The 26,514-nt window shown below is 39.5% G+C and overlaps 2 protein-coding genes across 3 annotated transcripts; one reads left to right on the top strand and one right to left on the bottom strand.

The window, feature by feature from the left end:
* Positions 1-18,992: 18,992 nt before the first annotated feature.
* Positions 18,993-23,629, top strand: LOC145075234 (protein ACTIVITY OF BC1 COMPLEX KINASE 7, chloroplastic-like). 2 transcript variants are annotated; one of them, XM_079021536.1, is made up of 18 exons: positions 18,993-19,291; positions 19,512-20,034; positions 20,104-20,247; positions 20,347-20,472; positions 20,548-20,635; positions 20,710-20,803; positions 21,185-21,278; positions 21,374-21,428; positions 21,710-21,801; positions 21,879-22,049; positions 22,281-22,337; positions 22,411-22,494; positions 22,566-22,650; positions 22,718-22,779; positions 22,884-22,958; positions 23,079-23,183; positions 23,259-23,400; positions 23,495-23,629. In XM_079021536.1, exons 2-18 carry the CDS (start codon positions 19,528-19,530, stop codon positions 23,566-23,568), a joined length of 2,055 nt encoding a protein of 684 aa, XP_078877662.1. In that variant the 5' UTR covers positions 18,993-19,291; positions 19,512-19,527; the 3' UTR covers positions 23,569-23,629. The 2 variants fall into 2 exon arrangements, with proteins under 2 accessions (XP_078877662.1, XP_078877663.1); XM_079021537.1 differs by lacking the exons at positions 22,566-22,650; positions 23,495-23,629 and having other exon boundaries at positions 23,259-23,487.
* Positions 23,531-26,287, bottom strand: LOC145075232 (uncharacterized). Its single transcript, XM_079021535.1, has 2 exons — positions 23,807-26,287; positions 23,531-23,697 (listed from the first exon to the last, which is right to left on the bottom strand). The coding sequence occupies exon 1, from the start codon at positions 26,285-26,287 to the stop codon at positions 23,930-23,932; it is 2,358 nt and encodes a 785-aa protein (XP_078877661.1). The 3' UTR covers positions 23,531-23,697; positions 23,807-23,929.
* Between the last annotated feature and the right edge of the window lie 227 nt (positions 26,288-26,514).

Genomic DNA, 26,514 nt, shown 5'->3' with positions numbered 1-26,514 from the left:
TATAAATAAAACTCCTTTTATTTAATCACCATATTGATTACACATTATTCATTGTATAATGTTTCGGGTAATCAACTTCTTACTTGAATTATAACAACAATTGTCCCATGCTCTTAGCATGCACACTATGCTTACCTATGGTCCTTACTTTGTGAAATAGTATAATTGAATAACATTTTCAATCACACTCATTTCACAACTCCTAATCCATTAGTGTAATAATACAAAATTCTCGCCACTACTAGAATATGTTAGATTCTAACATTTTATGCAACTGTCCTTTTCGTAATGTCATGGCACAAAACTCACCAAGACTTGGCCAATGAAATTACAAAATACTCTATTGGAGATTGTTACAAGACAATTCCATAGTCATGAAGTCTCATATTCAAAGTACATTCCTTTGAACATCCTTCTTGCATAAAAGTTTCTAATCTAGACATTTATTCTCGATATCCAACTCCCAATATGGAAACATTTCCATATTTTCCATTTGATAACTCATTCTAAATAGAATCTTATCTATTCATAATAATGTCAATATGGTCCATCCATGACAATACTTTCAACTGTCCACAAGCGAGCAATCCTTGGCGAACCTTAGATTGTCCTTGGCAGTTGTTTAATTATTTTAGTCAAAACCGGTTCTATTTCCTTTTTCCCTCTAAATGCCCAAGGCATTTGGAAAATTTTAGAATGGTCGAATATTAAAGCGTATGCAATCGATCATATACCCGAAGCGTATGTGATGCAATTCATAATAAAAAAACATGATACTTTACCAGTTTCTTACTATAATATCGTCATAATATTTCTATTTGTCGTGTTCTCAAAATTTGAACTATGAAGAGGGATGCCGTAATCATAATCGTATTTTGAGAATGCAAATAATAAATATACCCTTGACAAAATACAATTAAATTTCTCAATCTAAGCTTTTAGATTGGAAACGAAGTATAACATTCTCTCCCTTAATTATAGCAAAAACATTTTTTCAACCCCTGCAACTTTGCAAAGTGATACTTTTGTTTTTCTATAATTAATATTTTCAACTTGCAATACTTAAAATAATAATCATGCTCTCACTAACATGATGATTAAATCCATTCCAACATAAAATTTATGCTCCCACTAGCTTTGACACGTATTTAGAAACCAGCTAAACTTCTAGAAAACAATACTTATTGACTTCCAAAGTTCATTGTTTCTAATACAATATGCTTTGATAAACCTTTATCTAAGCTTCTCAACCTTATACACCTTCCCTTGGATAGCTTACATGTGTGTCTAAACTAATTCAGAACTTATATTACTAAGTCCCAAATGTTCAGACTAATTGCCAAATCTCACAATTCGAACTATGAAGAGGGATGCCATAATCATAATTGAATTTGAGAATGCAATTTACATAATCGCTATCTCCTTAAAATCTCTCTTAGTGAAAGCGTTTCCTCACAATCATTTTCATGAAGAAGAGAAACCTTATGACACTTAGATTTTATGGTGTATGTGTTCCTATCCATGTGAATTTTCCATAACCATAATCGAAGGATAATGTTTGTGACAAATTCAAACTCTTATGGACAGAACTTGTTCATTCTTAATTTCTTGCCATCAAGGGTCCCACCATTGCTTCTAGGTTATCTAGCAGCTCACCTATTCTAGTCAATGTACTTTCATTGAATAAGGTGCTTGCCTTATGCATTCTATTGAGAACCCGTAGAACTCATATGCATAGTTTACTAAATCGGAATGGCACAAAAACAAGATCATGTCAACACGATGGGTTACAAACCTCAAGTCGTGTGCTAGTGTTTAATAATTGTTTTACTCTTGATTAGTTCTCGAAACTTTTCAAGATCATTCAGACTCCCACTGACCTCTTGACATATAAGATTCTCTTATCAAGAAACATTTCTTGATAAACAAATATTCAATAGTTAGTGCCGATTCTCATCAAGACAAACACTACACACCAATTTCAAACGTGCAAAAGTAAGAAAACCAATTTTCTACTTCACATTTGATGAGCGTGTGTCACTCAATTCACAATCTTGGAGTACAATTGTAAGACTTGATTTTGGAACGAAGTATGACTCATTCTTTTGATTTAACCATTTCAACAATTTCCGATTCCTCTTCTTAGCCATACTAGTGCACTATGATGTCGTTAGAGGATCAATTGTGATATGGTTCTTAATCATTAAGACGATCATAAAATCTGATACAAAAGTACTCTCCCTTCTTCTTAGATTGGAGAAACTTTTATCTTTCTGCCTAATTGATTCTTCTTATTCGTTCTGCCATTCATTGAAACTTTTCAATGATTCAGAATTCCACTTAATCTTGTAAGTATAACCACATTTACTAGACTTTTAGTAAATTATGACGAATAGTCTTATTGTTATTTGTGGTGGACTTGACTAGTGCACAACTTTGTGTTCTATTCCTTTAGTCCTTCACTTGACTCACATACTTGTGTGATCAAGGAATTAGTCTTAATTTCCTAAGTACCAAGATTTCCATACATCACATGATTAAAATCATATGATTCCAAGTTTCTGTCCAATTGAAACTTGGGTGATGGGAATCTTTCCTTAGAAAATTTTGACACTACCATAAATAACATAACTAAGAATCACATCCATTTATAGAAATACACAAACATCAATTTTTCACAACGATTTCATTGCAAGGATATATATAAATAAGACAAATCAAAATTTTATTTTATTCATAAAAGCAGTGGAAAACATGTCCTTACAATGCAAAATCAACTGAAAAAATATGTAATCAAATATTCCTAACAATTCTATCATGACTTTCTAAGCTTAAAATCTGATCTTCGAATCCATGCGATCGTCATCCATTTTTTTCGTGATCAGACTCATCTTGCTCTTCTATCAAGCTTCCTCTCTTTTCTTTGATCCTGCAAAACATTCAAATGCAATCTTATCACATTAGGTATTAGGAATCAATGAATAGGAACTTAATGGAGTTAGATAATGGATTTTACCTGAAGTAGATCCATACTTCTTGACTCTCCCATCTCTTAGATTCTTCAGGTCCTCTGGGCAGCTTTGTATCCAACGCCCCTTCTCTTGGCAGAAGAAACAGGTGGCTTCTCCTGGAGCGACCACGGAAGCATGGTTGGTTGAATTACCAGACAAATATGCTCCATTACTTTGCCAAATCATTTATGATTCAGCAGTAATAAGCATGTAAGTTAGGTCAATGAGGGCCGCATCAATATCCATCATATAATACTCTCTTATGAACTTATCATATGATTTAGGGAGTGACTGAAGAACACAGTCTACAGCCAACTTCTTTGGAAAGGATGCACCCAACATTGTCAACCTATTGATGTGTGATTTCATCCTTAGGACGTGAGCACACATGAGTTTTCAATCTTCATGTTTCATTGCCAATAGCGCTTGAGTGATTTTGAACTTTTCAATTCTTCGATCTTGTGGGTTTAGGAGGACAATAGGAGGGGGTGTATGAAGTGAAACCAAGCTAGTCCACAAGGCAGGGATCGATCATTCACCTTCATTGTGGAACAGACTTTCACTTTGAGCAGGAAAACCTTTTCCATGGTATTTGGGAAGACCACGGTTAGATTCAGACATCTACAAAATGGGAGAAAATTCAAGTTAGTTGATTGATTGATTGAGTCCTTAATAAATCACCCAAATGAGATACTAAGGCTAGGACCCAACACAATACTCTACAACTTGGGAGAGGGATGTCGTAACCCAAATTGCAGAACATTTGAAGGTAAATGAATGACGATTCACTAATTTTCCACCATGAAAAACGAAAAAAATAGGTTTTAAATGTATTGAAAAACTCCTAGATCCTTTAAGATTCATTGAACTTTTCAATGGCATGTTTAAATCTCGATATGCCCCTCGATTTGCGACTGGGATGCCGAGGATCACAAAACAGGGTGTGAATAACCATGCAAACTTACACGGTGCCCGCAATGTTACAGTCACCTATTCTATGTGTCGGTTAACCACACACGCTCCACCGAACTATGACAAACATCGAGTCACCCTTTGCAACCTTTGCTTAGAACCATTTAGTGTGTCAGTTAACCACACACGCCCCACTAACGTCTCCGCAAGGGTACAAAGTGTAATTTCATGGAATTGCATTAATTCAATTTTACCAAAAGTAAATAGGATTGGGAATTTTGTAAAACCATTTAGTTACTTTACAATTCATTATACTTTTATGGAAAGGGTTTGCCCTATCCTACCCGTTCGGCTAACGACCCTCCACCAATCAAGGAAGCGGTGGGTGAGAGTGGACCCATTAAACGGCTATTTTATAGGTCATAACCTTATACCCCCCTTATAGATCGGCTTCGTGAATGAGGCCTACTAACGGTAAGACTAGCAGTTTAAGTTATACATATATAATATTAGACTTTTAATGTTATATATAGTATAAGGGTGTATTTCACATTTTTAAAATACTAGGTGGTCTAATTTAATCAATTACACTTTTAATTTAATTAAATGTAAACCATATCACTATGGATTTATTAACTTTCGTTTAATTAAACACTTAATTAATTTAATAAAACCATAAGGGTGCAATTTGAACTTTTTCAAAGATTAGGGTTTTAGAATTTAACATTTTAAAATTAAACTTTTAACTAAAATTTAAATTCCAAAACTTTAGGGCAAGTTTTTGAAACCTTACAAAACTATTAGATCAAAATACAAATAAGGCAATTAAACAATTAATTGGTGATTATCTAATTACGACCTATTATAATTTCATGCAAGATAATGATCAAATAATCCAAAAAAATTAACATTTATCATATAAGGAAGTAAACATTTGATTAATTTGAAATGATCTTTTGATTTGGAAAGGATAATTGTATAACAGTAATAAAATTCGGATTTTATCAGTCAAAAATGATTTAGGTAATTATCCTTAAGCAAAACAGCAAGAAATCCCGAAAATCTCTCTGTCTGACAGCAAAACTCGTCGAGTTCATCAGAGAGCCCAAAAATCGATTGTAGCGCCCCATTTCTGGTATGTAATTCAAATAAAGTATCTTCATTTCTGAAGGCGTACTCGACGAGTCCGTAGCCCGACTCATCGAGTAGAGACGGGACGATCACATGTTTTGAGTTGGCTACTCGACGAGTCCATACGCTGGACTCGGCGAGTCCGTTTGTATGGATGAAGCCCTAATTTTAAGGGTTTGCACCCTATTTAAACACACTTATGCGCCCCCAACCTCGCCTCTATCACTCTCAGAACATTTTCCCTGTAAACCCTAGCCTCATTGTTGAGTTTGAGTGTGCTTGTGATAGCGTGGAAGCTTTGGGAAGGAAAAGAAGGTCCATAGAAGGGAAGGAAGATCCAGGAGTTAGCTTACATCTGTTCTTCATTCAGGTAATGAAGTTATGACCTTGTGCATTCCTCTATTATAACCTCCTTTATGCTTGTTATGCCTTCTTTTGAGCCTTTTATGATTCAAAACTTGAGATATGGATACTCCTAGGATGAAAACTTCAGATCTGGACTCCCATTGCACTCTAGAAGTGTAAAGTTTTAGTTATGGTCGTGATTGAGGTCCCTTTTGAGCTTGGAACCCCATTAAGAGCTTAGGGTTGGCATTTGAAGCCTTTAAATCCATGCATGAACGTAAAGTTTGCAACTTTACATGATAAGCATACCCTGGAAGCTTGGATCTGTGATTTGGAGCCGTTGTATGGCTCAAATCAGGTCTGTATGGAAAAAGGGACTGATTGGACTCGGCGAGTCGCAAGGTTGACTCGGCAAGTCATATGAAGATAGCCGTGGACTCGAGTTGGATGAGCAACTCGGCGAGTCCGATGAAGATTGCCTTAGACTCGACGAGTTGTTCTACAACTCGGCGAGTCGGATGAGTTTTCCCAAGAAAAGTAGTGTTTGAGTGAAATGGCTTCATTCCTTCGTAGTTACACGTAAAGTCATCAACTTTACGTGTTCAGATGGTCCCAAGGGCTCAGATCTATGAGTTAGAGGCCCTGGTATGGATTAGAACTCGATTGCTTGGAATCTGCGTTTAGGACTCGGCGAGTTGTCTTCGGACTCGACGAGTCGAGCCGCGAGTCCCCGTTTTCCCTTCGAGTTGTGAGTTTAGAGTGAATCAGTGAGTGGGAAAGGGGATCGGTGAGTTAAAGTCTGAGTTAGTAAAGGAGGGACGCAGCGAGTCTGCTCCCTGAGTCGATGAGTCCGGTCAACTGTAAGTTGACTTTGACCAGGGGTAATATAGTCATTTGACCCCAAGAGCATTTACCAGTAACTGATCTAGTGTTTTTGGAAATTGTAGCCGGACAGTTCCGGAGCGACGGTCAGCCACTTTTAGAGTTAGCATCCCAACAGCCAGCACTACGAGGTGAGTTTTCCTTCCAGTAGGAACAGGTCTACGGCCACAATGCCGGCCCGTCTAGTTAGTAGTCAGTTCCGGACTTTGGTCCGATGCAGAAGTTCAGTGTGCTTGATGTCTTTGTGATTCAAGCATGTCTTTGTGTTATGTGTTCCGGACTTCGGTCCGATGTAGTGTGCAATATATGTGTTTATGCTAGTTGATATGTTTATGCTATGCTATGTTATGCTCAGTCAGTTTCCGGACTTCGGTCCGATGCAGGGGACAAGGTCCCAGTCAGTTCCGGATTTCGATCCGATGCAGTTAGTTCTGGACTTCGTTCCGATGCAGGGGACAAGGTCCCAGTCAGTTCCGGACTTCGATCCAATGCAGTTTTCGGACTTCGGTTCGATGCAGAGAGCAACGCCCTGGTTAGTTCCGGACTTCGGTCTGATGCAGTGGGCAAGGCCCAAAATGTGCTTATATGATTGTATGGTATGTGGTAGTCTGGGGGAGCTCACTAACCTTTGTGCTTACAGTTTCAGTTCTAGTTTCAGGTACTTCCGCATGCAAAGGGAAGGGCTCGGGATGATGGCATTGCACACACCACAACTTCAACTTTTTTCCTGGGAGATTATTTCAAATACTATGATATGTTATTACAGTTCTTTTGGTATGACACCTCTATTAAAACTTTTTGGGATTTATGGCATACAATTTTATGATATATTATAGATCGTTGATAACCTTAGTATTATTTAAATGAAAAATGTTGGGCCGTTTCAAGTTGGTATCGGAGCCTTGGTTCGAGGGATTCAGGTACACTTACGGGTGTGACTGAACTCAAACTAAGGAAATAGTAAAAAGATTTTCGAAAGAAAAATATTTTCAAAAGAATTTTTGAGAAAGAGACTTAAAAAGAAAAGAGTTTTGAAAACGAGAAAAAGGGTGTGGTGCATGCGATCAGCCGAGCTCAAGTAAGTACTCCCAAATTACCCATACAAGTTTATGTTATGATTATCAGTTTTAATTTCAGTAGAACAACATGTTAAAATAGGACTAAGGATCTAGGAGGATGCCTTACGTGCCTGCTATATATGTTTCAGCTTTATGAGAATTGTATGCTAGTATTGAGTAGACAGCAGTAGGAAAGCCTGTTTAGGTTATGCCTGACAGTACGAGCTTAGCATTGTATGCTAGTATAGTTTCTTGCTATGAGAATAGAGTTGCTTGATTAGTCTCATGTGTCCGAATGTTGCTTGCTTTGTGCTTTGTGGGACTTCAAGTGATGGGAATTAGCTATTAGGTGAATACGACACATCACATGAGATCAGGGTTGAATAATCTCAGAGTGCTAGATTTGGCCCTACTACGCAGCTCTTGTTTGAGTCCAACCGTTGTGGGAGTGAGTCTTTTACTCGAAGGATTATCTGAGCCTTGTCACATGTGATGGTATTCAGGTGATGACTAATTGGCATTACAAGGAGGCCTTCAGCAGCTGAGGACTGGTTTTTGTTGAGTCAGAGATTTCCCCCTAGGGCAAGCCTAGGATGAGAGTAGCAGAGATCAGTAGTAGTAGTAGTGACTTGGCGAAGACGAGGCGGTTCTTGTGGAAAGCACGGACAGATGTGGAAGGTAGTAGGGGCCCATACTAATGGAAGTAGAGGATCTGTACTCGAATCAAGGAAGGCCGAGGCGAGACCAGGAAACTTGTAGTAGTAGCGATCCCTCAAGATATATCAGTGTTTCTGACATTTATCATGATGCGTTTTCAGAATGGTGGTTTTACGCCCTAGGCCAGCAGTCGGCAGCTCATGTGCTGGGGAGGGATCAGGATCAGGCACAAGAGCCGAGCAGTTAGATGAGCAGACTATGGAGTTTTTATCACTTCAGAGGTTACCGTATCATACTTGAGCAGACTCCTGTGATCTTCGGTTCGATCAAGGAGGGTATCTTGGAGTTGATGGATGAGAAGTTGAGCACATTTCATGCTGAGATGGCAGCCATGATAGGGTCGCGCACACTCACCTTCAGGGAGTTCCGGGCTTGTGGAGCTCCAGACTACCATGGGGAGCGGGACCCCATTGCGAGTAATAGGTGGTTGGCAGATGTTGCCAACGCGTTCCGCACTAGCAGATGTCCCGAGGGGGACAAGGTCAGATTAGCATCCTGTCTCCTGAAGGACAGGGCACGTGACTAGTGGGAGGAGGTTGGGCATGGTATCGGGGATGACTCAGCACTTGATACTATGACTTGGGCTGATTTTACCACCAGGTTCAGAGCCGAGTTCGCACCAGTTATTGAGGTGCAACAGTTAGCCAGAGAGTTTCAGGAACTTACTCATACTACAGATATGGTGGAGGAGATTACCTCCAAGTTCAGGGATAGAGGGCTCTTCATGTTCCTCAGTATGCAGTTGGAGAGGAAATGAAGAAGGCCCGTTATCATGAGATGTTGCAGAGTGATATCCGCCGGTTTGTGAGCCGATCCAGTTGCAAGACGCTGGATGATATGATTGTGAGGGATCGAGAGAGAGAGAGAGAGAGAGAGAGAGAGAGAGAGATTGATCTTGAGATGGAGAAGAAGAGGAAGCCGGAGGCGGCTTCGGGTACAGGGAGTTCAGGTAAGAAGCCCAAGGTTTCAGATCATAGGTCCAAAGGTCAGCAGAGCCACAGTCGGTGTGGAAAATGTGGGAGATTACACGATGGGGCGTGCAAGGCAGGGAGTTCCGGCTGCTACAAGTGCGGTCGGACTGGGCATATGAGTAGAGATTGTACAACTTATACCACCGCCACCGCGGCATCATATCTGGTTTGTTTCCATTGCAATCAGAGGGGACATAAAAAGTCCCAATGCCCGACCTTAGTAGCAGCATGGAAGGTGCCAGCACCTGCCCCTGCTACATTGAGGATTATAGACGGTCATCAGGAACGGGCCGAGGCGCCAGTGGCAAAGAGTAGACCTTTTCAGATGACAACAGAGGAGGCGCGAGCGACTCCTGACATGGTGACGGGTACGTATTTTCCTTTTATCTCTGCATTTATAATTGATTGTTTCTAAGGTTATATGTTTATGTATAGGGTCGTTCTTAGTGAGCGGTACTTCAGCTACAATGTTGTTTGATTCGAGGGCTACCCAGTCGTTTGTATCCCTTGCGCTTAGCAAGAGGTTTAGCAGAGCTCTTGGGGAGCTAGATTGTCCACTCAAGGTGGAGATAGCCGATGATAGGACCGTCAGGGTCGCGAGGGTGCATAAGGCATGCTCGCCGCAGTTATTCGATGAGCAGTTTTCGGTAGACCTGGTCCCTATTCCTTTGCGAGGGAACAAGGTCATAGTAGGCATGGATTGGCTGAGCCCCAATGGGGCGGTGATTGATTGCGAGTTGCAGCTAGTGAGGGTTCGCACTCCCAGCGGGGGAGAGTTAGTGATTTAGGGCGAGAGGCCACAGCACGGACCGATTCTTTGTTCAGCAGCGAGAGCGAGGCGCTACTTCCAGCAGGGTTGCGCATGTTATGTCGCATATGTAATGGATGCTCGGGATAAGGGTACGTTGACAGTAGATGATGTAGTAGTGGTGCGAGAGTACCCGGACGTGTTCCCGGAGGAATTGCCTGGGATACCTCCGAAGAGACAGGTTGAGTTCAGGATTGACTTGGTTCCTGGTGCGGCTCCGATAGCCAAGGCACTGTATCGGTTGTCTCAGGAGTTGTCTACGTAGCTGCAGGAGCTGCTAGACAAGGTTTTCATTAGACCGAGTAGTTCGCCATGGGGAGCCCCGATTTTGTTTGGGAAGAAGAAGGATGGGTCGCACCGTATGTGCATAGACTACCGGGAGTTGAACACGGTAACAGTGAAGAACTGTTATCCACTCCCGAGGATAAATGACTTGTTCGATCAGCTTTAGGGAGCATCTTGGTTTTCCAAGATTGATCTGTGCTCCGGTTATCATCAAATGCGGGTCAGGGGTGAGGATGCTCAGAAAATGGCTTTTAGGACCCGTTATGGTCATTATGAGTTTGTGGTGATGTTGTTTGGGCTCACCAATACTCCAGCTGTGTTCATGGACCTCATGAACCGCGTGTGCAGGCCGATGTTAGATCGGTATGTGATCGTATTCATCGATGACATCTTGGTTTATTCCAAGACTCAGGAGTAGCACGAGGATCACCTGAGGGAGGTGCTAGAGGTCTTGAGGAGGGAGAAACTTTTCGCGAAGTTCTCCAAGTGCGAGTTCTGATTGCGCGAGGTGCAGTTCCTTGGGCACCTCGTCAACCAGAAGGGTATACTGGTAGATCCGGCCAAGATAGAGGCCGTGATGCAGTGGGAGGTCCCGAAATCTCCATCAGAGATTCGGAGCTTCCTAGGTTTGGCAGGGTATTATAGGAGATTCATTCAGGATTTCTCCAAGATAGCAGTAAAAATCATCCGACTGACCAAGAAGTCGGTGGTGCTTCGTTGGGGGCCTGAGCAGCAGGCGGCGTTTGAGACCCTCCGACAGCGTTTGTGCGAGGCACCGATTCTTACCCTGCCAGAGGGAGTGGATGATTTTGTAGTATACTGTGATGTCTCGATCACAGGCATGGGAGCAGTGTTGATGCAGCGGGGGCATGTGATAGCTTATGCCTCCAGACAGTTGAAACCTCACGAGGCTAACTATCTGACGCACGATTTGGAGTTGGGGGCAGTGGTGTTCGCCCTCAAGATTTGGAGGCACTACCTGTATGGGGTCCGTTGTACCATCTACACGGATCACAAGAGTCCGAGATACCTCATGGACCAGCCGAATCTTAACATGAGGCAGCGTTGGTGGTTAGATGTGGTGAAGGATTACAATTGCGAAATCCTTTATCACCCGGGGAAGGCCAACGTAGTGGCCGACGCCTTGAGCCGCAAGACGGCAGTGGCCTCGATCAGGGATATATGCTTGAGGATGATAGTGATTACTCCGCTGTTGGAGCGGATCAGGGAGGCACAGGTCGAGGGCCTCAAGGGGGAAAGGCAGAAGTGTGAGAGGATCGTGGGCTGAGTAGCTTCTTTTGATTATGACAGTCGTGGATTATTGACCCTTCATGGGAGAGTTTGGGTACCGTACTGGGGCGGAGTACGGAAGGTGTTGATGGACGAGGCCCATAAGTCTCGATTTTCCATCCACCCAGGGGTGACGAAGATGTACAGGGATCTTCGACCCGATTATTGGTGGCCCTGCATGAAGCGGGATGTCGCCTGGTATGTGGAGAGATGTCTGACCTGCAGGAAGGTCAAGGCAGAGCACTAGAGACCCCACGGAAAGATGCAACCGTTAGACATTCCCGTATGGAAGTGGGAGGACATTACCATGGATTTTATCACTAAGCTTCCCAGGACCGCGCGGGGAGTGGATTCGATTTTGGTCATAGTGGATCGGCTGACCAAGAGCGCACACTTTATACCGATCCAGGAGAGCATATCGGCTGAGAAGCTAGCCGACATCTATGTGTGTGAGGTAGTAGCACAGCACGGAGTGCCTGTTTCGGTAGTGTCAGACTGAGACGTCTGTTTTACTTCCAGATTTTGGAAGCGGTTTCATGACGAGATGGAGACTCGTCTTCATTTTAGCACTGCTTTCCACCCTCAGACGGACGGGCAGAGCGAGAGGACAATCCAGACTCTCGAGGACATGCTCCGGGCATGTGTCCTAGACTTCGGTGGTAGTTGGGACACGTATCTTCCACTAGTGGAATTTTCGTATAACAACAGCTACCACGCTAGCATTGACCGTCCTCCTTTCGAGATGCTATACGGAAGGAAGGGAAGGACCCCGATTTGTTGGGGCGAGGTCGGTCATCGAGTCATTGGGAGCACTGAAGTGGTGTTCAAGACCACAGGGTTGATCCAGCAGGTTCGTAGCAGACTGCAGACTGCGCAGAGTAGGCAGAAGAGTTACGCCGACATGAGGCGTTCAGACTTAGAGTTTCAGGTGGGCGATATGGTCCTCCTGAAGGTATCACCCTGGAAGGGTGTTATCAGGTTTCGGAACAGGGGCAAGCTGGGTCCTAGGTTCATTGGCCCTTTTAGGGTTTTGGCCCGGGTGGGTTGGGTTGTTTATCGGTTGGATCTTCCGGCAGAGCTTAGCCAAATCCACAACACTTTCCATGTTTCTTAGTTGCGAAAGTGTTTGGTGGACGAGTCAGCAGTTGTACCCTTGGAGGATATTCAGGTTGATAGCAGTCGGAATTATATCGAGAGACCGGTTGCGATCTTAGATCAAAAGACGAAGACCTTGAGGAACAAGGTGGTTCAGCTAGTGAAGCTGCAGTGGCAGCACCGAAAGCGTTCACAGTGGACGTGGGAGTCCGAGGGGGAGATGAGGGAGCATTACCCAGAGTTGTTTTCAGCAGCAGACTTCGAGGACGAAGTCTAAGATAAGTGGGGGCGAGTTGTAACGCCCCATTTCTGGTATGTAATTCAAATAAAGTATCTTCATTTCTGAAGGGATACCCGACGAGTCCGTAGCCCGACTCGTCGAGTAAAGACGGGACGATCACGCGTTTTGAGCTGGCTACTCGACGAGTCCATACGCTAGACTCGGCGAGTCCGCCTGTCTGGATGAAGCCCTAATTTTAAGGGTTTGCACCCTATTTAAACACACTTATGCGCCCCCAACCTCTCCTCTATCACTCTCAGAACATTTTCCCTGTAAACCCTAGCCTCATTGTTGAGTTTGAGTGTGCTTGTGATAGCTTGGAAGCTTTGGGAAGGAAAAGAAGGTCCATAGAAGGGAAGGAAGATCCAGGAGTTAGCTTACATCTGTTCTTCATGCAGGTAATGAAGTTATGACCTTGTGCATTCCTCTATTATAACCTCCTTTATGCTTGTTAAGCCTTCTTTTGAGCCTTTTATGATTCAAAACTTGAGATATGGACTCTCCTTGGATGAAAACTTCATATTTGAACTCTCATCGCATTCTAGAAGTGTAAAGTTTCAGTTATGGTCGTGATTGAGGTCCCTTTTGAGCTTGGAACCCCATTAAGAGCTTAGGGTTGGCATTTGAAGCCTTTAAAGCCATGCATGCACATAAAGTTTGCAACTTTACGTGATAAGCATACCCTAGAAGCTTGGATCTGTGATCTGGAGTCGCTGCATGGCTCAAATCATGTTTGTATGGAAAAAGGGACTGATTGGACTCGGCGAGTCATATGAAGATCGTCGTGGACTCGACGAGTTGGATGAGCAACTCGGCGAGTCCAATGAAGATTGCCTTAGACTCGACGAGTTGTTCTATAACTCAGCGAGTCGGATGAGTTTTTCCCAAGAAAAGTAGTGTTTGAGTGAAATGGCTTCATTCCTTCGTAGTTACACGTAAAGTTAGCAGCTTTACGTGTTCAGATGGTCCCAAGGGCTCAGATCTACGAGTTAGAGGCCCTGATATGGATTAGAACTCGATTGCTTGGAATCTGCGTTTAAGACTCGACGAGTTGTCTTCGGACTCGACGAGTTGGGCCGCGAGTCCCCGTTTTTGTAACACCCAAAAATTCAAGCCAAATTTAAACTTTCAAAACATGTCGAGTTCACCAAAACATTACAAATTTGTTTTCAAAATACATTTATATCAGAGTTTTCCCAGAAACATAACATAATAGGAGGAGCTGTACGATCATGCCTTTGCCTTGCTGCGATCCCCTGATGTACCTGAAACAATAAACTGAAACTGTAAGCCCGAGAGCTTAGTGAGTTACCCCCAAAATACCGATACACATACAGTCCACATAACCATGTCACACCATAACATATCATAACAAACTGAGCAGAATGGCACGTAACGGGTCCACAGCTTTACAGACTGGAATACCCCTGGGCCCACAGTGTGAGTCTGGAATACCTACCGGGCCCTCAGTTCACATCTGGATTGCCACCGAGCCCTCAGTACGAGTCTGGAATGCCTACCGGGCCCTCAGCTCGTATGTGGAATGCTCCCAAGTCCTTAGTATGAGTCTGGAATGCCTATCGGACCCTCAGCTCATATCTGGAATACTCTAGGGTTTGTTGGCTACCGCACGGAGCCATACAACCTCAACCCATCCCACATAACATATCAACATGTAACAGATAATGCACATACAGGCAGTCAATCAGTATCACATGTAGTCCTACAGACCTACCCTCTAGCGTATCAAATAAGCATGCATAACTAACTCATACTCAACATAATAGAACTACTAGGATATCATATCCAATGGGCCAGCCTTGGTGCCTTAGACCCCTTAGTATAGTGAGGATAACTCACCTCGCAACTGTCGTCGGAAATAAGAAAGCTCAACTCCTGGGTCCAACACAAACTCCACCACCTATAGGTACCATACAACCTTTTTCATAAATCTCCCAATTACCAGAAACCAACAGAATTCAACTGGTCAACCCTTGGTCCAAGTCAAAGTCCACAGTCAAAGTCAACAGTCTATGTTGACTCGACTCGTCGAGTGCAGATCAATGACTCGTCGAGTCCTTCCTGAACTCGAGAAGTTGTGAAATCCTTGATTGGCTCGTCGAGTTTCCCTTTTTAACTCGTCGAGTTCATACATGGCCAAGATTTGGAAGAAACCCTAGCCAACTCGCCGAGTTCAAGGCAATCTTCAACGAACTCGCCGAGTTGTTCATCCAACTCGCCGAGTTCATGGCCATCTTCAACGGACTCGCCGAGTTTCTCATTCAACTCGTCGAGTCCTTGCAGTTCTTAATCCATGCAGATGCTTTTTAAGCCATGGCAAGGTCCCAGATTACAGATCCAAGCTCCTAAGTCATGTTTATCACATAAAGTTGCAAACTTTACGCACATGCAAGGCTCTAAAGGCCCTAAATGATCAATCTAAGCCCTTAATGGAGTTTTACACCTTGGGAGAGTCTCATCCTTGTACAAACTGGGAACTTTATGGATCTAGAGGTCAAAGGAAGTCCAGATCTGAAGTTACAACTTCAGATCTTAGCTTAAAACATGGAGAGCCCTTCATAACACCCATCCAAGAGAGGTTAAAAGAGAAATGAGCTTAAGGAACAGCCTAATACCTTCCAGAGAGTGATAACTGAGGAAAACCCTTAGCTTCCCACGAGTTCTTGGCCTTGATTTTCCTTGCTACCTCAAGTGCTTCCTTCTCCAAGGTTACTCCTCCAAGCTTGAACACACCAAAGAACACGCACACAATTTAGGGTTTGAGAGGGACAAGAAGCAGTAAGGGGAGGCTGGTGGAGGCCAATGATCCTTTAAATAGGGTGCAAAACACCCAGAATTTAGGGTTTCATCTGCCAGCTCCTACTCGCCGAGTCCCTTAGTGGACTCGCCGAGTAGGTCACTAAACACGCGTTCTATTCCCGCTGCTACTCGACGAGTAGGGCAACCAACTCGTTGAGTAGGACATAAGGCCAATTATTCTTTATTTAAATCCATACCTGGAATCGGGGCGCTACAGTTTTCTCTTCGAGTTGTGAGTTAAGAGTGAATCAGTGAGTAGGAAAGGGCTCAGTGAGTTAAAGTCGGAGTTAGTAAAGGAGGGACTCGGCGAGTCTGCGCCCTGACTCGGCGAGTCCGGTCAACTGGAAGTTGACTTTGACCAGGGGTAATATAGTTATTTGACCCCAAGAGCATTTACCAGTAACTAATCTAGTGTTTTTGGAAATTGTAGTCGGACAGTTCCGGGGCGGCGGTCAGCCACTTTTAGAGTTAGCATCCAAGCAGTCAGCACTACGAGGTGAGTTTTCCTTCCAGTAGGAACGGGTCTACGGCCACAATGTCAGCCCGTCTAGTTAGCAGTCAGTTCCGGACTTTGGTCTGATGCAGAAGTTCAGTGTGCTTGATGTCTTTGTGATTCAAGCATGTCTTTGTGTTATGTGTTCCGAACTTCGGTCTGATGTAGTGTGCAGTATATGTGTTTATGCTAGTTGATATGTTTATGTTATGCTATGTTATGCTCAGTTAGTTTTTGGACTTCGGTCCGATGCAGGGGACAAGGTCCCAGTCAGTTCTGGATTTCGATCCGATGCAGTTAGTTCCGGACTTCGATCCGATGCAGGGGACAAGGTCCAAGTCAGTTCCGGACTTCGGTTCGATGTAGAGGGCAAGGCCCTGGTTAGTTCCGGACTTCGGTCCGATGCAGTTTCCGGACTTCGGTCCGATGCAGTGGGCAAGGCCCAATATGTGCTTATATGATTGTATGGTATGTGGTAGTCTGGGGAGCTCACTAAGCTTTGTTCTTACAGTTTCAGTTTTGGTTTCATGTACTTCCTCAAGCAAAGGGAAGGGCTCGGTATGATGTCATTGCACACACCAGAGCTTCAACTTTGTCCTGGGAGATTATTTCAAATACTATGATATGTTATTACAGTTCTTTTGTTATGACACCTCTATTATAACTTTTTGGGATTTATGGCGTACGATTTTATGATATATTATAGATCGTTGATAACCTTAGTATTATTTAAACGAGAAAATTTGGGTCGTATTTTGGGTCGTTTCATCGATTTTACAGCAAGAATGAATATACGAGGCATCATTACGATAGAAACCAATCAAGGCTCTGATACCACTGATGGGTTTTAGCCATAAGAACATCTTATGTGCTCATGCAAACCCTAATGCTTGGATCTTGGTTTCTCTATTGTACATGTATTCATCCAAGACTTTAAGCCCTAGATCTAGCATGTGGTAATCAATATTAACATAAGAATAGGGTTTAGATCTTACCTTGATAGTTGTGTAGCAATAACAATCTCAAATCCTCCTTGTAATGGCTTCAGAAAGCTTAGAGTCACAAGTGTCACTCCTCTAATGGCTCACAAACACCAAGAGCAAGAGGATGAAGAAGGAGAAGAGGAGAGGCACCTAAAAACGTCTAGAAACCCAAAGGAATGAGTTAGCCATGTTTTTGGGGCCCTAGGGGTCCTTAAATATGTGAGGCTATTAGGATTATCTAACAAAGAAACCGTAATTTGACTGCTTAGGCCTTAAGCAGCCCATGGACTCCCTCCTTAGAGGCCTTGGACGATTTCTAATGGGTTTCCCCATAGAATTCGTCCACTCCTCTAATATGGAATCCATTAGCCCAATATTCAATTATCACACAATTGATAGTTTTAAGGGTCGTTTGATAGTTGTTGATTGGGTTAGAGCTGACTGAGTCCACATCTGACTGAGTTTATGTTGTTTGATTATTTATCTGACTCATTGTGCGGAATGATAAAAATGACCATATTATTTATCTGACTCATTGTGCAGAATGATAAAAATGACTATATTATCTTTATGTTGTCCCTTGTGATGAATAGAATAATTATAAAAATAAAAATAATCACATAAAAGCCAAATTAAACATATAAACAGCTTAAAAAAAAACTTCACATTACAAGCTCCTTGACAACTCTCTTTTACTTCTTGTTTTGAAGAACCAAATATTATAAAACATATAAACATATATACATACATACTATATATGTAAATACATAGGAGTTCATAATGGGGTAATGACAAAAATAACATGCATGTTCACATGAAAGCTAAAAAGTCTAGATTTTAAGAATCAAAAGCATGAAAATTGAATTATAAATAAGGACAAAAAAAGTAAAACCTCAATCTCACGTTGATGAATCAAGAACATAGAAATTGAATTAGAAAACATTGATTCTCGTGATAAACTTGATTATGTAACTATAAAGGCAAACGAAGTAAAAGCATACAACCATATATCAATAAATGCACACATAATTGAATTGTTTTAAACATATATTTCGTATTACGACTGGAATTTTTTAATCGCACGTTGATGAATCAAGAACATAGAAATTGAATTAGAAATAACATGCATGCTCACTGTCGATGAATACAGAAAAATAAGGACAAAAAAATAAAACCGATACCTATTGATGTTGTTGTTGTTGATCACGATTGCTACTCTCTTGTTTTTTATCGCGACTGGAACTCTTGCTGCTTCTTCGAGGGGAGGTTATCGGAGGGAATGATAATGGAATCAAACGTCGATCGCAACTGTGGTAGGGCAACGTTGATTTTTGTTTTTTTTCTCGGTCCATCAAATAAAAAGCAAAGACTGAGTTAGGTGTTTTTTATAGACCGAGTCCACATATTGGACCGAGTCCATACATCTATAATCCCTATCAAACATGCTAATTGGTATTTTATGGACTCAGTCCTTCTTTGGACCCAGTTAGACACCGTATCAAACAACCTCTTAGTCCCCTAAGTTTAATTAATCTCTTTTAGCCACAAAATTAATTCTTAATTAATTATTAACTAATATTAATTAGACAATATGATTTCTCCTTTAATATATTATTCTCATAATATATTAATAAATCATAATTAATCCTCTATCTCCATAATTCATTCTATCAAGTTGCTTTGGTGAAGTTAACCCAAAAGGGAAGTAAGAGATGATTACAAAAAGATATGATGACTTAAAAAGGTAACAAACTTTCAACTACTTCATATTTAATCATTGATGTTATTTGATTTACCCATAAATTATTTGAAATGTTAATATTTTAGTTTCTCGTGTAAACAAAATTGGCCATACCTACCACCCCTTTGTGGGTTTCTCGTGTAAACAAAATATAAATCACGTGTTATGGAACAAAAAATAGAAAGGAGAAAGACACCTAAAACTAACTGTAAGACATTCAAGACGCAGGGGAACCAAAACAATCAGCAAGAATTCATGAATGCTGAATTACTGATAACTGATCATGGGGTTGTTCAATCAACAAATTCCCTCCACCACCGTGTCAACAACCACATTTCCCTGTTAGTTTCCTGATCTTCTTTTACCATTTTCCTATTCCAAGTTTGATTGATTGCCACTGAATGAATCTTCCTTATTGCGGATTTTTATCATGAACTGAATGAATAAGAGCTCAGCAACTTGTGTTCGTGTAATTCCCTTCTCTATTCTTTGAATCTCAACATTTTGAACTGTTTGATAAATTTTCAAATCGCATTAGTAACTTGCTCTTTAGTATCGTATCAGTAGATAGCTTCAATTTATGTTTGAAATGAAAATTAGGGCTATCCTACCATGAAATCATTGTATTCAAGTTTCTCTGCTTCACTCACATTGCTATTTACGTATTCCTCCGTTGTTTCTTACTTCAGGTGTGTTTCATCTTAAATGGCGGCGATTCTGGACAATCTCAGCTTCTCAATCTCTTTTTCTCTTCAAAAACTGGATACTCATGAACGTAATTCCCCTAAAATCGAGAGGTTTCACAGGTTTCGTATTGAGATGCAGAAGAGAGAATCAAAATCCCCCATAAAAAGTGGCATCAATGGTAAACCTAACGGAAAGCCCCTAAACATGGATCGTATCCCAATAGCCATGGTTCCTATAACCGAAGCAATGAAAACGATGACTCAATCTGAAAAACGACCAGGAATTCTTACCAGATTAACACAGATTGTTAATAGAGAGACCACTTCAGCCATTGAAGTTAAAAAACCTTCAATCGAAGGATCAAACATCTTGCCATCAGATGAAACCTTTAGCTGGGCAAATGAGAATTACAATCCAGTTCAAAGAACATTAGATCTATGTTCATTCGTTATTTCCCTCCATCTTCGTCTTCTACTCAACAACTCAAAATGGTCATACCCTAGAGGCTTCACAAAAATCAAACAGGTTTAACGTCACAAAACTCACCATTTAAACTTCAAAATCTCCTTTTATCAATCCACTTTTTGTATTCAGAAAACCAGAAGAAAAAAAACGGCATCATGGTTAAGAGAACGTGTATTGCAACTTGGTCCAACTTTTATAAAGATTGGACAATTATCATCAACAAGATCCGATCTATTTCCACATGAAATCATACACGAACTTGCTAAGTTACAGGTATAAAACTATAAATATAACTTCATCTCTTTTCATATCATATGATTCATATTCACATATTCATTTTTTTTTTTTATGAAATGAAATCATACATTTCAGGACAGAGTTCCTGCCTTTTCATCAACAAAAGCAAAGTGTTTGATTGAGAGAGAATTAGGAGCTCCAGTTGATGAACTGTTCAAGGAGTTTGAAGATCAACCAATTGCAGCTGCTAGCCTAGGTCAGGTATATTATGTTTCTATTACCTGTAATTTTAATATATGGAGTTTTGATGAAAGTTTTTTTTTTTTTTTTCTTAAGGTACATAGGGCTATATTGCATAATGGAGAGAGGGTAGTTGTGAAAGTTCAAAGACCTGGTCTCAAGAAGCTTTTTGAGATTGATTTAAGTGAGTATGCATCTTAAAGAAACTATTATGGTTTTGTGGTTTACATTTTACAATTTTGCCCTTTGTTCTTCCAGGAGTTTTGAAGCTAATTGCGGAGTTTTTTCATAGAAATGAAATTCTTTGTGGTCTGACAAAGGACTGGATGGGGATCTATGAAGAATGTGAAAAGTAAGCATCCAATTATGTCTTTTAAGTTATATAGAGAGTAAATTACACAAATGGTCCCTCTAGTTTGATGAAAATAGCAGGTTCAGTCCAATTTCGATTTTTCTTTCATGATGGACTTTGATCCTTCTCACTAATACCGTTGGGAATGAGGCATTAAGTCTTAGTAAAATGACCATTTTACCCTTGTTGATTTAGTTTATGTTTTTTGTTTTAAGTGTATAAGTAATAAGAATAATAGTTAAGTGAAATATATATATAACAGTTTAAAACGACAAAAGGAACCACAAGTATGATCCATGTAAGAAAAAGTAAAATTGGGCTGAACCTGTTATTTTCACGAAACCACAGGGACCATTTCCGTAATTTACTATTTATTTGCAGGATTCTATACCAGGAGATTGATTATGTAAATGAAGCCAAAAATGCTGAAAGATTCCGTCGGGATTTTCGTAATATTAAGTGGGTCCGTGTGCCTGTATGTAAATATTCATAGTAAAATGACTATTTTACCCTTTATTGGTTTAGTTTTTGTTTGATGTTGTATCTTCACTTCATTCATATCTCATGTAGCAAGTGTTCTGGGATTATACTGCAATGAAGGTGCTTACATTGGAGTATGTTCCAGGTTTCAATCAGAACTCCATATAATATAATCACTTAGAAATACTTTTAGAAACAAAAAAATAATTTAATTCAAGTTTTACATTTTTTTAAAATATTGTTGTTATTAGAGATTATATAAATAAAAATAGTTTAATAGTTTATAATTATCCATTAAACATCAAAGAATGGAAAAATAAACACATCAGCCCAAACACTATTACAAATAAACATGATTTTTTTTTTTAATTCTGTCATAATACTCGATTAAACACTATCTTGTACATTTATAATTTCTTTCTACAGGAATTAAGATTAATAATTTAGATGCGATAGATAAAAAGGGTTACAATCGATCTAGAATTTCTTCACGTGCAATTGAAGCATACTTAATTCAGGTTTCAAGAATCTTAAATTTTATTTTTATATATCTACATTTTCTTTAAAAAAAAATGTTTATAATAATAATATACAGATACTGAAAACGGGTTTCTTTCATGCTGATCCTCATCCTGGAAATCTTGCTATTGATGTTGACGAATCATTAATCTATTACGATTTTGGGATGATGGGCGAGATTAAATCCTTAACAAGAGATAAAATATTTGATCTTTTTTATGCTGCTTACGAAAAAGATGAAAAAAAGGTACATATTTTTTTAAGGTTAATTACATAAAAGTCCCTATATATCGTTTTTTTAAGAGTCAACCTAAATTTTATTTTTTTCTAAAGAAACAGTTACACTTTCCATTTTTTTTCAATTTGACTCGCACACTAATCCATATTTTAGATTTGGCCATTACATTTTTCCTCTTTTTCAGATCAAACCTCAACATTTTTCTATGTTATTGACACTTAAATATCAATAATCATGAAGGTTATGAACAGTTTAATAAGTCTTGGAGCAATTCAACCCACTGGAGACATGTTAGCAGTATGTAATTTTTATTTTTCAATTAAAAATGTTTTCATCATCTTAAATAAAACCACTAACCATTTAATTATAGGTGAGGAGATCTGTGAAGTATTTTATGGAAAATTCGATAAATCAAATGCCAAATAAGCACACGAATTTGGCTGCAATAAGTGACGTAAGCACTTTATAAAAAAAATTTGGCAATATATGATATGATCGATGAAAATGTTGTTATTACTTTTGTAGGATTTATTTGCTATAGCAACAGATCAACCTTTTAGATTTCCAGCCACCTTCATCTTTGTAATGAGGGCATTTTCAACCCTTGAAGGTTGAATCTTTAACCAATTTAAACCCCTTTTTATAAACTAAAGTCGCCATAATTATGTAACTTTCAGGGATTGGTTATACACTTGATCCAAAATTTTCTTTCATCAAGATTGCTGCACCTTATGCACAGGTTATTTAAGATTATCTTAATTCTTAACTCTTATTTCTAGACCTATTTTTTTTTTTTATAATGAAGACGAGGGCATTAACGTCTTTTTGCCAAATTAAATACAGGAATTGTTGTACCTCAAACAAACACAACACACTGGAACACAACTTCTCCAAGAAATACAAAAACAAGCAGATAATGTAACACATTATTTACACCATTTGTTTTTATTAATAATTAATTCCACACTAAACTTACCTTTTATTTTTATAAATTTGGAACAAATTTATAAATTTATCGAATATAACAAACGCTTTCAGGCAAGATCATACACCATGTCAATGCCTTACAGAGTCCAACACATTGAAGACTTCATCAAACAAATTGAAACAGGAGACCTTAAACTTCATGTCAGAGTCCTAGAGGTAATTTTACCATTTTACCCCTCTTCACATGAAATCCATAAAATTTAATCTTTTTTTCTTATTTAAATATATCAGTCTGAAAGAGCAGCTCAAAAGACAAGAATATTGCAAATTGCAACCATGTATACAGCTATCTGGTGTATGCTTATTAATCTTGGTGTCATATTAACCATTCATGGCAACTTATTTTTAGCAAATGGATTATTTATTAGTTCAGGTGTTGTTTCATTATCAGATTTTCTATTATTTTTTCAGTTTTTATTTTTTCAATTTAGTTACTGAAAATCTTTTATTCATTTTTCTACATGCAGGTTTTCTTCTAGTGTTATTTCTTATGTCTATGCAAAGGGTAAAAATGCTTGATGATTTCAAAAAGATGGTTTGACCATTGTTTACAGAATTTAAAAAAAAAATTAAAAAAAATAATAATAATAATCTTCGTTTTATGTATAAGTACATTGCTATTTTTACCTACATCTGCTCAAAGCTTTTAATGCCCCGAAGTTTGTTTGACCTGAATAGAGTCAAATAGTCAACAAAAAAAAAAAGTCAAACCAAACGGTTTATTTTAATTTAATGTTTTCTATTAACATTACAAAAGAAAGAGGAATGTAATGTCTTACCTCAAGTTCCAAAGCTTTTTCATTTACAAAACTACCCCTTTCTCCGTTTCCCTTTCTGGGGTTCTTGATCTTTGAAAGTCGAAACAGAAAGTCAACACAAAGAAACCCTTTTTAGTCATTTTATCACATTCCCATTTGGCTTCTTTCGGGTTCTTGATCTTTAGAAGTCAACAAGTCAAAACGGGAAGATAACACGAAACCCTTTTCGGTCATTTCACGACTCAACTCCTTAGCTTTCTCCAAATCCCCAATCTTGTAACAACACTCCACAAGAAGATTATAAAGAAAGCTATTTACCAAAACGCCCTTCTCCACCATTTCATTTAACAACCCACACGCGGTATCTAAATCTTTAAACTTGCATGAACCAATAATCATTGTACCATATGTGACATCATTCGGAATCAAACTTTTTTCCTTAATTTCATCAAACAAATCTTTGGCTCTCTCTTTATCACCAATCTTGAAAAAACCCTTCAATAAAACATTGTAAGTATGAATACTTGAAGAAAACCCGGTACCTTCTAGAAGCTTCCAAGCTTCTAGAACTTTTCCTTTCTTACACAAATTCAATACAATCGAGTTGCATAATGAGACATCAAGAACAAACCCTTTGTTCTTAAACTCAACCAAAACCTTAGAAACCGCTTCTAATTTTCCATATTTTATAAGTCCATCAAGAAAGATTTTATACGTATAAATGTCCGAAAAAACCTTTTTAGAAAGCATACATCTAAAAATCGAAAACGTGTCGATTAAATCACCATTTTTGCAATTTTCCTCCATTAAAACTTTATAAATTTCAATATTTGGGACTAACCCACGACCTATCATCGTGTAGAAATACTTATTAGCAATCTTTAATTCACTTAAATTGCAATACCCTTTAATAAAAGCTCCAAAAATACATGCATTTGGCTCTAAACCATTCTCAATCATTTCATCCATTAAAGATCTTGCTTCCACCATTTTCTTTTCTCTACAAAGACTCCCAATAACACTCGCGTAACAAAACACATTCGGTTTTTTCCCTTCTTCCTTCATCGCCTCAAAAACCCTAATCGTATTTTCATAATCATTTTCTTTCGATACATAACTTAAAAGAACCTCATACACCATGTCATCAATTTCAAGATTCTTCGCATCTTTCAAAAGCGTGTATGCCTTTTCAAGATCCCGAATGTGACACAATCCGATAATCAAAACCCCGTAAATTCTCGCATTTGGTTCCAAATCTACCCTTTTCATCTCCTCAAAAACCCTAAAAGCATCAACCATTTGTCTCTCTTTACAATACCCTTCAATCAACAAACTAAAAGTTCTAAAATCCGGTTTCGCACCCATTTTATTCATCTCGTTCACTATTTCATCTGCTTTTTCCATCATATGCCCCTTGCATAAACCGTGAAGAATTGTATTATAAACAACCAAATTTGGGCCCACACAACTACCAATCATCTTATCTTTAACCCTCAATGCAGAGTCCACGTCACCATTTGACATAAACCCATTGACCAAAGCATTGTACATCACAAAATTCGGATCTAAACCCATGTCACTCATCTCTTTCAATATCATTTTTGCATCTTCAAATCTCTTCATTTTGCAATATCCATGGAGTAACGTATTATATATGAACACATTAGGTACTAATCCCTTATGAATCATATTTTTCTTGATTTCAATCGCTTCATTAATCCTCCCGGATTTACATAAACCATGAATGATCACGTTATATGTGACTAAACTAGGGTTACACCCTTTCTCCCCCATTTCAAGAAAAACCTTTTTTGCATCCTCAACATTTCCCACCATACAATGAGCTTTGATCATGTTAGTATACACATAAACATCTAAAGAACCGATTTTTTTCAATACAACTTCACAAACTTTCCAGAAAAGTTCTAGCTTCTTGACATTAATCAAGTCTTTTAGAAACGAACTGAAAAACAGAGGACTAGGGACAAAATTGTCATTTCGTAACAGGATCTCACCAGCTTCATCTAGTAAACCCTTTACCCTAAACCTATCAACAATCACTTCAAAAACCCTGGGATTTAAATTAGAATGAGAATCGAATTTCTCATTATAACAACTTACCAAAGAATCCCAAATTGAGATCGGAGATAAACCCGTCGTGATCATTGCGTCAATTACAAGACTAACGCATCCATACAAGTTAGAGTTGCATAAAGCAATGGCGAAAAGCGTCATCGTTTTGGAATTTGATTGAATGCCCGCCTGGTTTTCTCGAAGTAGAAGTTGGATGACGTGTGGGTTTAGTTTTCCGGGCACGTGTGAAACAGGTAGAGAGGATTCCCAGTTGTCTGATTGAAGAATGGATTTGATTTCAGTGAGTAAGCGATGATTCTGCTTGGTGGAAGTGGAAATGAGTGTAGAAGATGAAGATATGGATCTTTTGATGGCATTTTGATGAACACTCGACGAATATTTGGGGTTTTTCAGAAGGATTTTCCGCATTATGGTTGTGTATATATGAACTGATGATTACTGGTTGGGTGAATTGAAAGCGATAGCGTTCAATCGTAAGCTGAATAGAAAAAGCTTACAGATTCCCATGGTCTTTAGCACTGAGTGAATGGAAAATTGACATTGAATTAGGGCAATTGTTCATGGAGATTTGCGGGTGTTGGGAACGACGGCGGAAGTGCTGCAATGTCACTCATTGAGACTGAGTTTCCGGTTAA

The sequence above is a fragment of the Lactuca serriola genome, chromosome 9, assembly GCF_051521515.1.
Source record: "Lactuca serriola cultivar US96UC23 chromosome 9, Lser_US96UC23_V15, whole genome shotgun sequence".
NCBI lineage: Eukaryota > Viridiplantae > Streptophyta > Magnoliopsida > Asterales > Asteraceae > Lactuca > Lactuca serriola.
The sequence above is the reverse complement of the archived record's forward strand: the minus strand, read 5'-3'. Positions and strand labels throughout refer to the sequence as shown.